The following is a 14,749-nucleotide window of genomic DNA, read 5'->3' as shown; positions in this document are numbered from 1 at the left end:
TAAGTCTACAAACACACGGCAGCAGAGGGTCTCAGGACCTCTGGAAACATTCCCTGAATTGTTGTCTGCAAAGCATTATCTACAATGAACACTGTGTTGCCTTGTCTAGAAGGCACAACACTATCACCTATCCAGCAGGGTACAGACCACTGCTCAGGAAGCTGTATTTGATTTTTTCATCTCTTCCTATAATGTGTTCTCCATTTAGAGGGAAGGCGGAAAAAGACACTGGTTAGAATTCCATGTCTTCTGGGAGCAAGCTGCAGGAAAAGCTTAACTGTTCTCCATTCATTTTATCAGTATCAGATCCACAGCTCCATTTACAATTCAGACCAACGAGACTGACTAGCTATTTCCAGGCCATCTGTTCAGAAATTTATGGGACATCTACCAAACTTGCTGCTTTGCATAGAGTCCTGCCAAGGACTGCTAGTAAAATAGGTGTCCACTTTATTACCAGGAGGGATTATGACTCACCATCCTAAAAATACTTTAAATGAACATAACACTAGGATGTTCACATTGTATCCACAGAACAACAGTATGAGAATCCATCCAGGCTGGACATCTCAAATAGGGAAGCTGGTGAGACTGGAAGAAGTTGCAAAGATCTAAATGAACTTCCATGCAGGGAGAGGCTCACCATGGGCAGAGGGTTGTCCAACTGCTAAACCATCATCACCCACACTCCCTGCACCCATCTGTGTGCACCTGGCTATGCCACGTGCCTGCATTTTGCCAAGTGGTAACTGGGGCCACAGAAGGGAGGCCAGGTAGAAACCAGTTAGAGGCATTAAGGAGAGAATCTAAAGAGGTAAAACAGAGGCCTGGAAGAAATCCAGGCTTATTAGTTCATTTGCTCCTTGATCTTCTTCCCCTTGTTCATATTATCACATGTATAGCCAGAATTTAAAAAAGCCAGCTGGGTTTATTCATGGTGCATGTGCAAGTTGAAAGCACCAAGGTAAGGAGCATTTAGCACGTTTAGCAAACAATCTTTCAAATTTTTGAAAATACCTGATCTTTCCTCATTCTTACAATAATACTTTAAGGCATTTTCTCTATGGAAACAAGTTGGCTTTAAATCCATGGCTCAACTGCAGGATTCATCCAGTGGGAGCAGCTACAAAAACAAGCACAGTCAAACAGACTTAGACACTGATGTTAAGCCCCCAGAAAAGTCTGGAGAAACCTACACACATTTTAAAGACAAATTATTTTTCCTTAGTACGCTTTATACAAGACAGTAATTCTTTGGACATAAGTCAAGAATAGACTTGGCCATCAGTCAATCCTTACTGTCATGGCTCAGAAGAGCTACAAAATTCAGAAGTGATATGGGATGCTAAAAATCTTCTTAGCAGATGGAAGATAGTCCCATAAGGAGAAGAGCAGTACTTTTTTTCAGGCTAAAAGAAAAATTACTTGGCACTGAAACAGCCTTAAACTAATACTTGTGATTGAACTGAAGAGTCCTTCCAGACCAGGGATCACACTTGCAAGCAGCCTACATTTAGGTAGTGCCTAAAAGATACCCCATTGACAGCTCGAGCAGGAAAATGATCCAATATTTAGAGGAAATTTATTTCCCAATGAAGCATAGCAGCATCTGAATGCCCAAGGCAGCCTGTGCTATTAGACTTCAGTTTCATCATCTCATTTTCCTAAATGAATGGGGATTCTAAGACACCTGCAAATGGCATTTGCTGATACCAGCCAGTGCTGAAAACCATGACATGAAAGAGATTTAGGTGGAAGTAAGAAGTTTATGCACCTTAACAGCTGACACTATACATAGCTAATGTGCTAGAAACAAGTGATCCCTTCCTCTCCCACTCTTCTGTAATCCAGCCCTCACATCTCATCACTTTAAAAGCACAGACCTGTTTAACCAAACTGGAGACTGTGACATGCAGTCCTGGCACTCTGCATGGCTTGTGCTAAATCATCACTTGTCACTGGGTTGCATCCCGCTGTCCAGGACAGGCAGGCTCCAAAAGACCTCTCATCAGTGAGGAGTTTCCCCACTGCTTATGTAATGACTCAGCCCATACAGTGGGGTCAACCTCTGCCATTTTACCATGTGGTAACATTTACCTGCTCTCTGAGAGCCAAAGGAAGCAAAATTTCTACCCGAGCTATATTTAGAATAAGTGATACCTAACCTTGGCAAGCTACCTCGATCCTCTATTTGCCTACTACAACAGCACATTTTCTATCCATCTCCCAGGGCAGAAGCGCTACACAGACAGGAGCAAACAATACAAGATACCCCAACATGAAAGAGCCATCTGAAAGGCAGAATAGCAACTCCCATCTACACACAGCCCATCCGGTATCTTCCTTTTCTGCAACGTCTACGAAAATGCACTAAATAAAAATAAAAATACAAGCATCATTTTCATTAGCGAATTAAATTCACAATGTTCAGTCATAACTTTCATAGGTGCATAGTTTCTGAACAAGCAGTGAATTGACATTCCCACAGACTAGGCCACTGTAGGGCCAATTAAGGACCTAAAATAGTCAGTCACTAAAATCTCAGCCTAAATTTAGGCATGGGATTGACTCCTATTTCCTACACACTAATTTTCACTGTTTGCAGTATTGAAAGCAGGACGAAGAAAGCAGCTTGCAGTGTTCTGGATTACTGATAAAACCAGCGTTTTAACAGTATGGATGTTAAGACCACTCTTTAAAGAATCTGTACCAAACTAGGCAGCTTTTCTATTAGTGGATTAGAATTTCTAACATCTATTACTACAAGACACCGTCTTTCACATGGACTTGTGCATATGAAGCTATTTTAGAGCTATGTGGTACCCATAAAAATGCCGTTGTTCAAGTCAATAGTGAGACAGGTAAGCAGGAAGGTTGGGAGGGACTATTGCACTTCCTTTTCTTTCTGAGCTTGTATCTGTTGTATAATTTCCTACTAGGATAGACTTGATAACACCAGTAGATTTGTTTACCATTCTACTCCAGAGAGGTCTAGAATAAGCTGTTTAAAAGGCATGTGATATTCTAAAAGTAGACTTACGTGGTCATTTTCAATGTTTTGCAGCAGTCTTGGGTCATCAAATTCACATGATTCACTGGTGGAAGGAGGTAGCTGGCTGCCGAGCAAGAAATAAACTTTTTTTCAAACATCAGTGGCAACATTTCCATTCTTATCAGTTCATTTATCTTGTTGAGAAGTCAAAAGAAGTTAAAATAAAACTACACTGTTCTTGAAAACATATGACTAAGTCATATGTATGCAGCTCATTTTCAGCATTTTGTGCATCAAGTTCTTCAGACACCAACAAGAAACTCAAAGTGATCATGCTTGAAGGTGAAGGTTGAGAAGTTTTAAGTGTCCACCCACCTCCTAGGACAGATTTAGTAGAAGCTACTTTAGAGTGTACTCAAAACACATTCATTTCAAGGTGACTTGCTCTGGTCAGAGATGAAAATCCCTACGTTCCTGCTCTCTCGTGAGAGCAGATTCTGCTCTGAATTGAACCCTGGAGAAACAGTACTACTTTCCAGTAAAGTCTGGAAGAACTCTTCCACAAAACTGACTAGAAAGGATGCAAGAGGAGAAAAGATGGCAATGACAGAAGCAGAAACATGAAATAAAGAAACAGAGGGGCATCTACTGAAATTGCGCCACAACGCAAGTTGCAACAGGTTATATGAGAACATTTCGTCTAAGAGGTGACCGTGAGTATGAACAGGCTTAACAAGAGAAGCTTGTTTCGGAGGAAGTGATTTCCCAAGAGCATTCAGTGCCTGCCAGTTTCTTGGGTGAGAACTCACCTCTTACCTCTACTTGCCACTGAAAGCCACTTTAGCCCTCTTGCTTTTCCCCACTTCCTACCAACAGTGCTATATGCTACAGTGACACCTCCCCCACAGTTCTTCCTTCTAGGTTTTCACTCCCTTCTGTAGAACAAGTGAGTCCCCACCCACTCCATTCCCTGGTCTCTGAACCACGAGTGGTTCTTTTGACATGAGACACCTCCATATTGAGCTCTTCTCCAGTTTTCACATATTAAAACACAATATTTTAATAAGAAAAATACTTTCCATTTCTTAACAGGCTTGAACTTAGTGATTGCAAAGCATAACATTGAATTTTTAGTTAGAGAATTAGGAGTACCATAAGGGAGGTTACTCTCTGCTTGCAGTGTGGCTGTCTGCAATTACTAAGAAGCACTGGCAGGCATCCAAGCTGACCTAGCCACAGCGTGTTCTCCACCCCTTGCCTCTCTGCTGTCTCTCCTCCAGGTAAAATAGAAGTTGCATCATCACTGGCCAGCTCTGTATAAACCATCCACCCACCAGCTCTTCCATCAGCAGCCTATTCTTAAATAACGTTATTCTCTTGGGCTTGTTTCAGTCCCAAATTCGAGAATGGTCTGTTCACAGAGATTGTCCCTGCTCTGCCATACAGAATATAAACCTCTCAGAATATATTTACCTGAAGTCTTCTGATGAACGCTCTGTTTCCAACTCTGGAAAGTGACTAAGGGGTAGGAGGAGATAAAAAAACACATTGTTGCATTTTGAAAGCTAGAAAATAGGTAGAAGATGACAATCAATGACTCATCATACATATAAGCATATGCTGGAATCATGGTTTCAGATGAACCAAGTTTTCTGCCTTTCAAGACACCTTATTTAAAATATCATGCAACTCAAAGGTCAATTCATATGGAAATCTTAAGTCTAGCCCACTAAAACTAAGCACAGCTAAAAGCAGTGTTCAAGACTCAAAAGGTCAACTGATATGAAATCAAAAGGGAGCCTTTCTAGCAAAAACGAACAAAACAGTAAGTACTGTCCCTTCTGTATGGCCTGGAACCCTTCTCTGCTGACAGCTACAACTATAGTTAATGTTTGTGGTAAATCTCTCATTAATTTGAAGAAGTCACAAAATGGAATTTGCTGTCCTTAGGTTGGATGTGCTTGCTTATGAAGTAGACCAAAAGTTACTCAGCACTTAACACTTCTTGTTTAATTTAAACCATGACTGCCACATTAAGCAGCAGATCAGGTCAATCATTCTCTCATTTCCAGTATTTCCCAGGTTTGCATTTGATAATTTGTGTTGCAAGACATTAAAAGAAAACTGTGAGCTGTGACCACAAAATACAGTAATATACAAATAATCAAAGAATAGAATATTCTAATCCTGTTCTGATAAAGAACAATGTATCATTAATAAACATTAATTAAGCTACAGAGCTTCTAAAGCTATACTTACCCATAAGTCACTCCAGCAATACTACATTTCTTAAAGGTCATAATATTGCATGTTAAAGTACCTGTTTTATCAGAAAACAGGTATTTTACCTGTAAGGAGTAGAAAAAAAAAATCAGCCTTCAACTTGCAAAGTAACAAAATTCAAGAAAGTAGAGAACAGATTAAGTACAGGAAAAAAAGAATTTCTAAAATCTGAAAAAAACTTCAGTGTAGGAGTAGAACAATGTTTAAAAACACATCTGTGACCAAGCAATTAAACTAATGAATCAAAAATTTAGTCTAGTTCCTTGGTGTAAACAGGAAGCAGTTTCTGAAAAAACAGTGTGCAGGCCAGCAAGATATATTACAGCATATAATATGATAGTATTTGTGTGTCTGAAGTAAACTATGATTTAATGGCTGATGCTTTCATATCCAAACAAAGTATGAATCAGAGTTTCTTAATAATCCTAAGGAAAAGACTGATCTGAATAAGCAGGAAGAACACTGAAAATCAAGCTGCTGAGCAGCACAAGTCAATATATATTTTGCATATATACAAATTGTCTCCCTGACTAAAAGCATAGCAAATATGAGGTTCATGTGGATAAGATACATACCTCTGATTAAACTCAGGGGGAGGAGGAAAAAAAAAAAAGGTTATCTTAATCTGAATGGAAAATAGAAATGCTTGAAAGGACACAACCCAATTAGGAACAAAACTGCAGATTTTTTTGACTTGCATTTCTTGGACATTAGTATGGACAACCAGGAACACGGGCTTTTGACCTGCCCTTCAGCCAAGACAGGTCAGGTATAATCGTTTCTGGTATAGAGAGTCACAAACACAGAGTAACTCCTCAAGACACTTAAGAACAAAATCAGTTTAGAGCTGAGGCACGGACCTTAATGTAGGAATTAAGAGTTCAACTCCCAGGCCTTAAAATGCCTATATAACCTTGTATTTACTCCTGTGATGCCTTATCACTCAGTGCTGGTGAGACTTGGACTAAAGAAAGTACAGAAGTTCCCTTAATGTGGGCCACAGAACAAAACAGAATAAAGAGCGTCTTCTGACGACATGTTTTCATGCTTCCTATCTTCTGAGATCATGTCACAGACATAAATTTCTCTTGACAGGTTCTCTTACCTGCCCAAGTTCCTCGTTAAGGTTTGAAGTTCTGGCCATTGCAGGGGTATCTGTTTCAGGATAATACATATCTATATCCTGAAAGAAGAGCAAAATTAGACCTAAATGCCATCCCTGACAAGAATGGGATCTCCTTTCCCTCATACTACGTAAAAAGCCTAATTACGTTAGAGGTAACTGTTTGTTTCCTCAGTACATCATCTTTTTAAGACTCCAGTACAGTGAGTAGTAGTTCTAGCAGGCAATAGCTACTCAAAGTTTTTGTTGTTGTTGTTGGTTTGTTTTTTGTTTTTTTAATTAAAGTCACAGAAACGATGCAATTTACTCAAGCAGCGGCCACAATTAAAGACAAAATGCCTCACTCCGTGAAATGGGCTTTGCTACTGCATTTAACTGGGAGAGGCAATAGTATAGCTCCTATATGAACCAGCAAAGTAATTTCTGATTAAAAAGTCAACTCAAATGTCTCCAATACACTATAAGCAGCTCAGAGAATATCCATGAATTCCTTGCTTACTTGATTTTAGACAAACCCCTGCAACTTTACAGAAAGCTGTAAGAGGAATGCCTATCAAGATAAGCAACATTTCCCTTCTTCTGTCTGTTCGCCTTTAAGAGACATCACTGACATTTCTTTTCGTAACTGAAATGTACTTTGAAGCCAAAGCTCCCCTGAACAGAGATCATTTTTTTTGTAGAATGAGGTGAGAAATACTATGTCTCAGATCAATAGAGGTGACATAAAGGCCAGGCAGACTCAGGAAAAACAAGAAAAGAATCTAGTCTTTCCATCTGTTACGGCTGAGAAAAACTATATGATACAAACGAGTTTTCAAAATGTTATCAAACATGAATTAGCTGAAAGACTTCTCTTAACCAGTGAAGAACCACTACTTCTACCCAGAAAGTCTGATACACAAAAATCAGCACTTACGCAAGAGAACTTCCTATAAAATATTTTTTAAGTTTCCTGTGAAACACAGAATACACTAATACAGTCTTTCACAGAAGTTATATCCTAAACGTCACCAGAAAATCTGGTAATGACTTCAGCGTGAATATTTTTTTTGTAATTTCAAAGGTGATGTTAACATGTCTATTCTCATTACTTACCCAATTTATAAAAAGAGCCTGAGTAAATTTGACAACTTCCAGTGTCACCAGAAGACTAATTGGAATAAGGTTGTTGTACAAGATTATAAATGTCAGCAGATTGTATCCAAAGTTGACAGACAGCATTTCTGTGGACCAAAGAACACCAGACATCAGCATCCAAAAGGCAGGAGTGGCAGAGTAGATGGGCAACCATATTTCTACACTTGGCCTGATGATATATAGTAGCACTGAAATTACTCAATGAGTGTTAAGGTTGTTTGCACAAGGACCTTTTCAGTGTTGATCTCAGCATTACAGACACAAAACACGCGTCTGGAGAGGCTGCACATTATTTCAGGTGAGAAGTGCAAGGCTGGCAAAGCCGGACGTTAGAAAACAGAACGTGTGTTCTGCGGGGTCTGTGCTGAACAGATGATGTGAAGTATTCCACACTACAGCCCACATGTAGAGATTTGTCTGACGTGTCAACCAACTGCCACTACGTGTCAATTAAGAGTCAGTAACTAAGAGTAACATAACTTAACCTTTCCAAAAGCCTTCTGTGTGTTTCAGTGGACAAGATGCAAAGGACAAGTTTATTCTAAAAGCTGCCAGGATTGACAAAACTGAGATGCTACTCACATTGGACTAAGCTAAGAAATCTAAGAAAACAAGATGACTGCAGAATAGTCACAATAAACTAAACCAGGCATCCTGCTCCAGCAGAACAGCCTTTATTAGTCGTGCCAACACTGGATAAATTGCTCAAATACATCTGCCAAGAAAGACAACTGGTACTAAGGGGAAGAAGAAAATATTTTGAAGCTCATTCCATTTCTGTCTGCTGTGGAAAAGTGTGGACAAAAGTGTGTGGTGACGAGCACAGTTGGGCTCTTCTGTGTCTGTCTGTAGTCTTGCACCTCTACTGAAGCTGGGGGAGGAACTTTGGCTCACTAAAGGGCCTCCAGCATTAAAAAGAGGTTGGGAAGGAGGCACAGGAGCAAATCTGGAGGAGGTAGAAGCCACCAAAGTAAGATGCTGAATCCCAAGCATCAGAAATAGGCTTGAATTTTGAAGGTAGGCACCTTCAAGTCAAATGCACGAGTTGCATGCTGTGTCTTTTAAGTGGCTTCGGTCAGTTTATGAAAAAACTAGAGGCACACTTGATCGGGAAAGAAAATTCTTTTGCAATACGATCTCTACAGAAATTAAAGATTAGGTTAAAATATCAAATCTACCTGCCCAGCCTGAAGGACAAAAGTGTCTTTCCTATCTGTGACAGTTACAGAAGTGATAGAAACTGTGTTCAAGAATTTAACCTTGCTTCACATATAGTTGGTTACAAGTAGCACACAACTATCATCAGTCAGCCTGCATCTCTTCTACATTAGCACAAGTTCAACAGTCTTATGTTCCAGTAGTCTTCACCAATATTACTTCTTTTAGTCATTGGAAGTCACAAATTTATGCTTCCTCAATAAAAACAAGGGGGAGTGTGAGGAAGAGACTTCAAAAGTCATTGCTTCTGCTTCTGGAAGACTTTATTAGAAGTACCAGAAGCCAGAGTCAAGCATGAGATGCTCCCTTGCTCCCACCAGAAGAGTTTTAATACTAATCATCTCAGACTTGAAGTTTATCTGAAACAGCAGGCAGCCTTTGTGGTCTATGTTACCATCACCAGTAAAAAGAACATTTGCAGTTTCAGTGAGACAGTTTTTAGATCTACATCTCAAGATGCCTCTAACTCATTTTATAGCTAGCTAATATAAACTGTCTCTGTTGAGCAGAAATTTATATTTCATCCTCAAGTGTTTGCATAAGGCCCATATCTTTATCTAAACTGATAAATGAAACCAAATAAAAACCCTTTTATAGGGACAGTTTTGTCCTTATCAGTTTTGTCTGCAAAGTGACATAAAAGTCAGAACCCAGAGTGTCTCTAGAAACAACGTAAAAGAGAAAGAGTCATAATCCTTAGCATGCTTTTACCAGCATGCTTTTTTTGCACACCATCACTGAAGAAGGTCAGTGCTTCTAATTGCCACAGAAACCACAGAAAAGCACACAACTGGAAAAATCCTTTTCTTATGTAAATGAGCATAAGATCAGTACCCTCAGACTGATACCCACTACCCCCTAGTAAGGTCCGAGCAGATCGGACAGACGAGGCCATAGCACCGATCTATCTGAAAACAAACTGGAACTTCAGCTGCACCCTGGAAGCGTTTATCCATTTATTTCTCCACCAAACACCCAAGAATCACTCCTGTCTCTCTTGTACTGGTTTCCCTCCTGCTTAGACAGCAGCTCAGTGGTATTTAGCAAACCTTGGAAGGTTTTATTAACAGAAACTTTAGTAATAAGCTAAAGCTATCCCCGTCTGTTTCCAAAATACATTGGGTCACCAAAAAATAGTGACAGGCTTTATGTTCTCTCCTTTCTTTCTTACTTTATGTCTTTATTCAACAAAACTGAGAGTGTGGCTAGCCCTGCAATCTGTTACAATGTTTGCATACTGACCGTTTGAGCCAAGGTACCAGACGACTTCACCATGGGTTCTGTTCCATAATAAGGCACCTACAGAACTCACAAGGGCCATGACCAGGAGAATACAAAACAACACCAGAATCTGCATGTTGGTTACTTTCTCCACATTTGATCTCTTCAGAGGTGCTTTGGTTGAATTCTAAATAGCAACAACAACAAAAGGTTTGGTAATGACTTAAACAAGAGGAGATTGCAGAAGCAAACTTGGTCTAATTTTGAAGAGCCAGATATAGCATTTGTCAACTCCATCATCTAGTTGGTATCATATGTAAAGTTCAGCAAGGCAGCAATGGAATCATTAGGCATACTGACTCCTAAAGTGACAGGAGATGGGAGAAAAGACCCATCAGCTTCTACAGACAGTAGAAGCTCTGTGTGCTTATCTTTTCTCTACCCATCTCACTGATGGTCAGCAGGGGCAAGCAGCACATGCCTGGGCCTGGTCTCTCCAGGCACTCCTTGCCATTAAGACAATGAAAAGATTGTAGCATTAGCCTAATTATCTCAAAGCTCTAAAATGGCAGAAGGTCGTCATTACATCTCTTCAGCTGCAAAACTCCACAGAACGTTAGATGTTGTCCAGGTTCCATACAAGTCATTATATACAACTTGCCTACATATTGTACTTTTTTAATATGTATATACATATATATGCATACATGCATGCATATTAATGAGGTATCTATAGCTCCGGATACCCATCAAGGCCTGTCTTACTTAAACAGCTCTGAATCAAGTCTTTATTTTCATAACTAGTTTTAAAGACAAACGAGATACATGAAAACCCATAACTTCACTGAGAACAAGCTTCACATCTCCAGATTGAAGATCTTTACCTGCATGAGTTTTGTATCATGTCCCGTATACACGACAATGCCCAAGACCCACTGAGTGTTCCTCAGTTGTGCACCTCTTAGCAAGATCTGGTCAGGTCCAACAGGAACTGGACTGGAAAGCAAGAAGTATATATTTAAATTCTTCATAATGCTTTAAGAAAGTATTTCTCTTTTCAGTTCTATTCCCTCTCAAGAAAGAAAAAAAGGCAAGAGGAGTAAAGTATTCTAATGACCTATAAATCCTACCCTGTCCTTACAATACACAGGTTTCAGTGCTTCGAAAGTCTAATCCCGGTTAAGGGCAGCAAGGTTACACAAGAGAGCTGCTGCAGTTTCCCCAAACTTAAAAACTTGTTTGGCAGCCCTAAGTCTCCTCTGAACTTCCCGTTGGCTAATACGAGCCCTAGCAGAAAAACATGCACTACACTTGCAAACAGATCATCCATTCCAAGTATATCATTACCCCAAATAAGTAATTTAATGAACATTTTGGAAAGAGAGTTCAGCCCATGTGATTGTCAAGTGGAAGCAGGAGATCTACTATTCTTACATCTGTCACTTTTCAGCTGAGTTACCCAAGGAGTACAGATTTTATGCAGGACAATGTGCTCATACTGACCCTTACAGTTCTACAAATTGAAATTTTCAAAAGTTCTTTTCTTACAATTATTTGAAATAGATCAAAGATTCTAACTGATAAATAATCCAGATTCTGCAAAGACTTTTCTGTACAGATCTGAACACGGTGGAGTACTGGCTCCTTTTGGAGCGAGCTCCAGCTTTTCCTACCTGCAATAAGACAACTCAAAACCAAAAATCGTATTCTTTCCTCCCATGTCACTTTTTGTTTAAAAAATACAATTTCAGAGAGGCCATCTCTCCCATAACAAGCCAAGAGGGTTTGTAGAGCTTCCATGAAAATCCAGTCCCCCAGTCATCAGGTTACAGACTTCTACCGCAGAAGACTCCACAGGAAGACAGGACAATGCCATCTAACATTAGGAGATGACCCAATTAACAGGTGTTAATTATTAACTCTGAAACCATGCATACGCTCAGTGTTGCAGACAGAAAGCAAACGGTATTTTTCCTAAACAAAGAAAATCATGGTTTTGCTGTCAAGTCGATACCTTTGACCATCTAAGCGCAAGGTTCCAACAAAGTCGTAGAGATGCCGGTTGGGTCCTTCACATTCTATCCTTCCAGACACTTTCATCAATTCCTCTCTTGACTGGAGACTAGCAGTTTGAGCCAATCCCTGCAGAAACCAGGCCAAGGGAGAAAGTTGAAAAAAAAATAGCAGAAGACATGTTAGGAAAACTGATTTTTTTTCAACAAAAAGATGCAAGATAGATATACAGATTTTACATTTCTTAAGGATTTTTGTTTGTTTGTTTGCTTTTCCAATGATTCTTTCCCATACGAAGTTCACTATGATGGACGCAGATATTATCTGTGTTTGTATAGGACAGGGATAGTTAGAGTTAGTTTCCTATACAATCTCTCAGCAGCAGGGAGGAAAATCACCTCCACAAAGCACCAAGTTGCACGTGTGCACAGGGAAGTAGGAAGAGGTAAACAGTCTCAGCTTCTCTTTCACAGTTCTGCTGATGTGTTAATGCCAGTAAATGCAATTACGCTCACTTGTGAGCATAGTTTCTCCAAGTCAATGCAGAACTTGTGCTCTGATCCTACTCAAGACTAATTATCAGCCCACCATGCAACTGTAACACAGCATATAGCTTACTGTATCTCAACGACCACATATGCAACACTCCATTGCTTTTCATTTACGAACAGCCTCACTTGAGTAAGCAAATGAGCCCTTTCAAGTTGGTAGAACTTTATTCTCATGTTTCATTTCTTTTGTCAGAGCTAGACTGAAGTACAACAGTACTAGGCTTTTTAAAAAAACTTATTTTTGTATTTTAAACAGATTTTGTTCACTTCTGGATACACCATAACAGAAACTCAAGACCCGATCTACTGGGCTGACCTAGACTGGCTGAACTCATTTCTTCAAAGGCAGTAAATCAACAGCACATGTAAAGCTTTTCCAAACTAAGCAGCCCACGAACCAACCCACTGTGTCTCAACCAGGGACACACACAAAGTCGTTCTGAGCAGTCAGAGACAGACCATAGATCAATACTTGTGACAGGAAAGCTACAACTTTGAGCACAGGCAAAGATTTGTTTGTTTGTTTTAAATATGGAACTTCAAATCTTTTGTGAACACTTAAGTCTTGGGAAGTGCTATGTTGGAATACAACTTCTTTCAAAAGTTCTTAGCCAAACTGCTTGAGAAGCACCGGAGCTTTTAAATAAAAATATAATATTAAGGTAGTTAGCTAAAAACATAATTACTAATGGGAAAAAAAAGCTCAGGTTACACCTGCAATTTAAACAGCTGATGGTGTTACACTCTAATTTAGCATACAAGAATTTCCTTTTCTTCTTCGAAACGGAAGAAAATGAAAAATAAGTAGTAACAACACTAAAAAAGCAATCATTCTTGTATTCAAGAAATGCTTTTGTATTGTTGGGCCAAAAATGATGTTACAGAGTACACAAATGCACCAGTATGGAAAAAAGAAACCTCCAGTTCCTGATTTTTTAGCTATAATTTTGTGGCTTCTGCATTCCGCAGGCAGTTAATTCTCACGTGAAGCATTCACAAGAAAATCCATTCCAGCCTTGTCCAGCCACAAAACACAGAGTAGGCCGCCCACGTCTGAGAGTGGATACCTCAACACCCCTGCAAGACACTGTGCTCAGCTAATAGGGCAGAGGAAAACTGGCAGTACTTGGAATGCCTTGCAGTTGTCTGATGGAAGTTACCACTCTAATCACCAAGCAGAGAAATCACAGTCAAGGTCTGCTTATTTTGCTTCTATGGCCTTAAACCCCTCCTTCCAGATTAGCTCCTTAGATTTAAACATGATGTATTTATTATTGCACTTTTAATTTGTTGCAAGGAGGCTAACAGCAATTTTATTAAATAGCATCTGTATTGTTATCACACCAGCTAAACTGTCTGCTCTGTAGCTAACACTGCACCCCCAAAGAAACACTAAGACGTTTCATTTTTCATTTTACCTGTCGTATTTTGAGATTCGTCTCCCCATCAAGATTAGCTGTTTCAATATAGCACATTGCTTGAGGTTCACTGCAAGGAGCACAACAAGATTTTCAATATTTAAAACTTAAGACTATTACATTTTTTTACACTGCTTTTACATTAAATGATCCACAATATACATCTTCAATACACTATGCAGAATAAAAAATAAATATGGTGCTGTACGATCATGAAAGAATCAGCTGAAAGTATTCAATTTGCAAAGATACCTCAAAACCAGTCTCTCAAACTTATCTAAACCAAAGGCTGAATAAGAATTTAATGGTCATGCTTCAACTACAGATGCCAGAAGGAAAATATTTTACATTACACTTTGGAAAAATACTTCAGCTTGTGTTTTATCCCCACAAAGATAAAGATAAAGAGCTACCACAAAGCAATAAAGAAGGGACCATACTTGGGTGTAGAGTGGTTAATGTGCTGAGTTCTTGTGGTGAACACAAGAGGTCACAGCCACAGAACCATGTTCAAGTTGTTCAAATTTCTACAAGCTCCTCACCTGAAGCTGCTACTAAGCAGCTTGTTGCAAGAATCAGAACACTTTAAGGGTTTGAAACTGAGGCCTGCTGTCTGCATCTTGCAGAGATTAGGACAAACCTTTGTCCTCAGGGAAGTGCGCATTCCTCATCAGCTGCGTTCTTCGTTAGTCTTACCTACACCTAACGTGGCAGAGGTCAATGGTGGCAGCACCTCTGATAAGGAAAGGCACTTCTATCGTGGCTCATTTCCTGGCATGTCCCTGAGGCTTTT

The 14,749-nt window shown here is 39.6% G+C and overlaps 1 protein-coding gene across 1 annotated transcript in view; it reads right to left on the bottom strand.

Annotated features, from left to right (window-relative positions):
* ATP8A2 (ATPase phospholipid transporting 8A2) overlaps positions 1 to 14,749 on the bottom strand; it is a 302,037-nt gene that overhangs the window by 233,069 nt on the left and 54,219 nt on the right. The window contains exons 8-16 of the mRNA XM_088522215.1: positions 13,957 to 14,026; positions 11,989 to 12,116; positions 10,859 to 10,970; positions 9,996 to 10,161; positions 7,494 to 7,621; positions 6,381 to 6,458; positions 5,252 to 5,340; positions 4,466 to 4,510; positions 3,041 to 3,116 (exon numbers count right to left, since the gene is read on the bottom strand). Of these exons, the coding sequence (XP_088378341.1) occupies positions 3,041 to 3,116; positions 4,466 to 4,510; positions 5,252 to 5,340; positions 6,381 to 6,458; positions 7,494 to 7,621; positions 9,996 to 10,161; positions 10,859 to 10,970; positions 11,989 to 12,116; positions 13,957 to 14,026 (892 nt within the window). The remainder of the gene's footprint in view (positions 1 to 3,040; positions 3,117 to 4,465; positions 4,511 to 5,251; positions 5,341 to 6,380; positions 6,459 to 7,493; positions 7,622 to 9,995; positions 10,162 to 10,858; positions 10,971 to 11,988; positions 12,117 to 13,956; positions 14,027 to 14,749) is intronic.

The sequence above is a fragment of the Tinamus guttatus genome, unplaced genomic scaffold (genome assembly GCF_059628265.1).
Source record: "Tinamus guttatus ecotype Peru unplaced genomic scaffold, ASM5962826v1 Tinamus_guttatus_pri_ptg000150l, whole genome shotgun sequence".
NCBI classification, from domain to species: Eukaryota; Metazoa; Chordata; class Aves; order Tinamiformes; family Tinamidae; genus Tinamus; species Tinamus guttatus.
The sequence above is the reverse complement of the archived record's forward strand: the minus strand, read 5'-3'. Positions and strand labels throughout refer to the sequence as shown.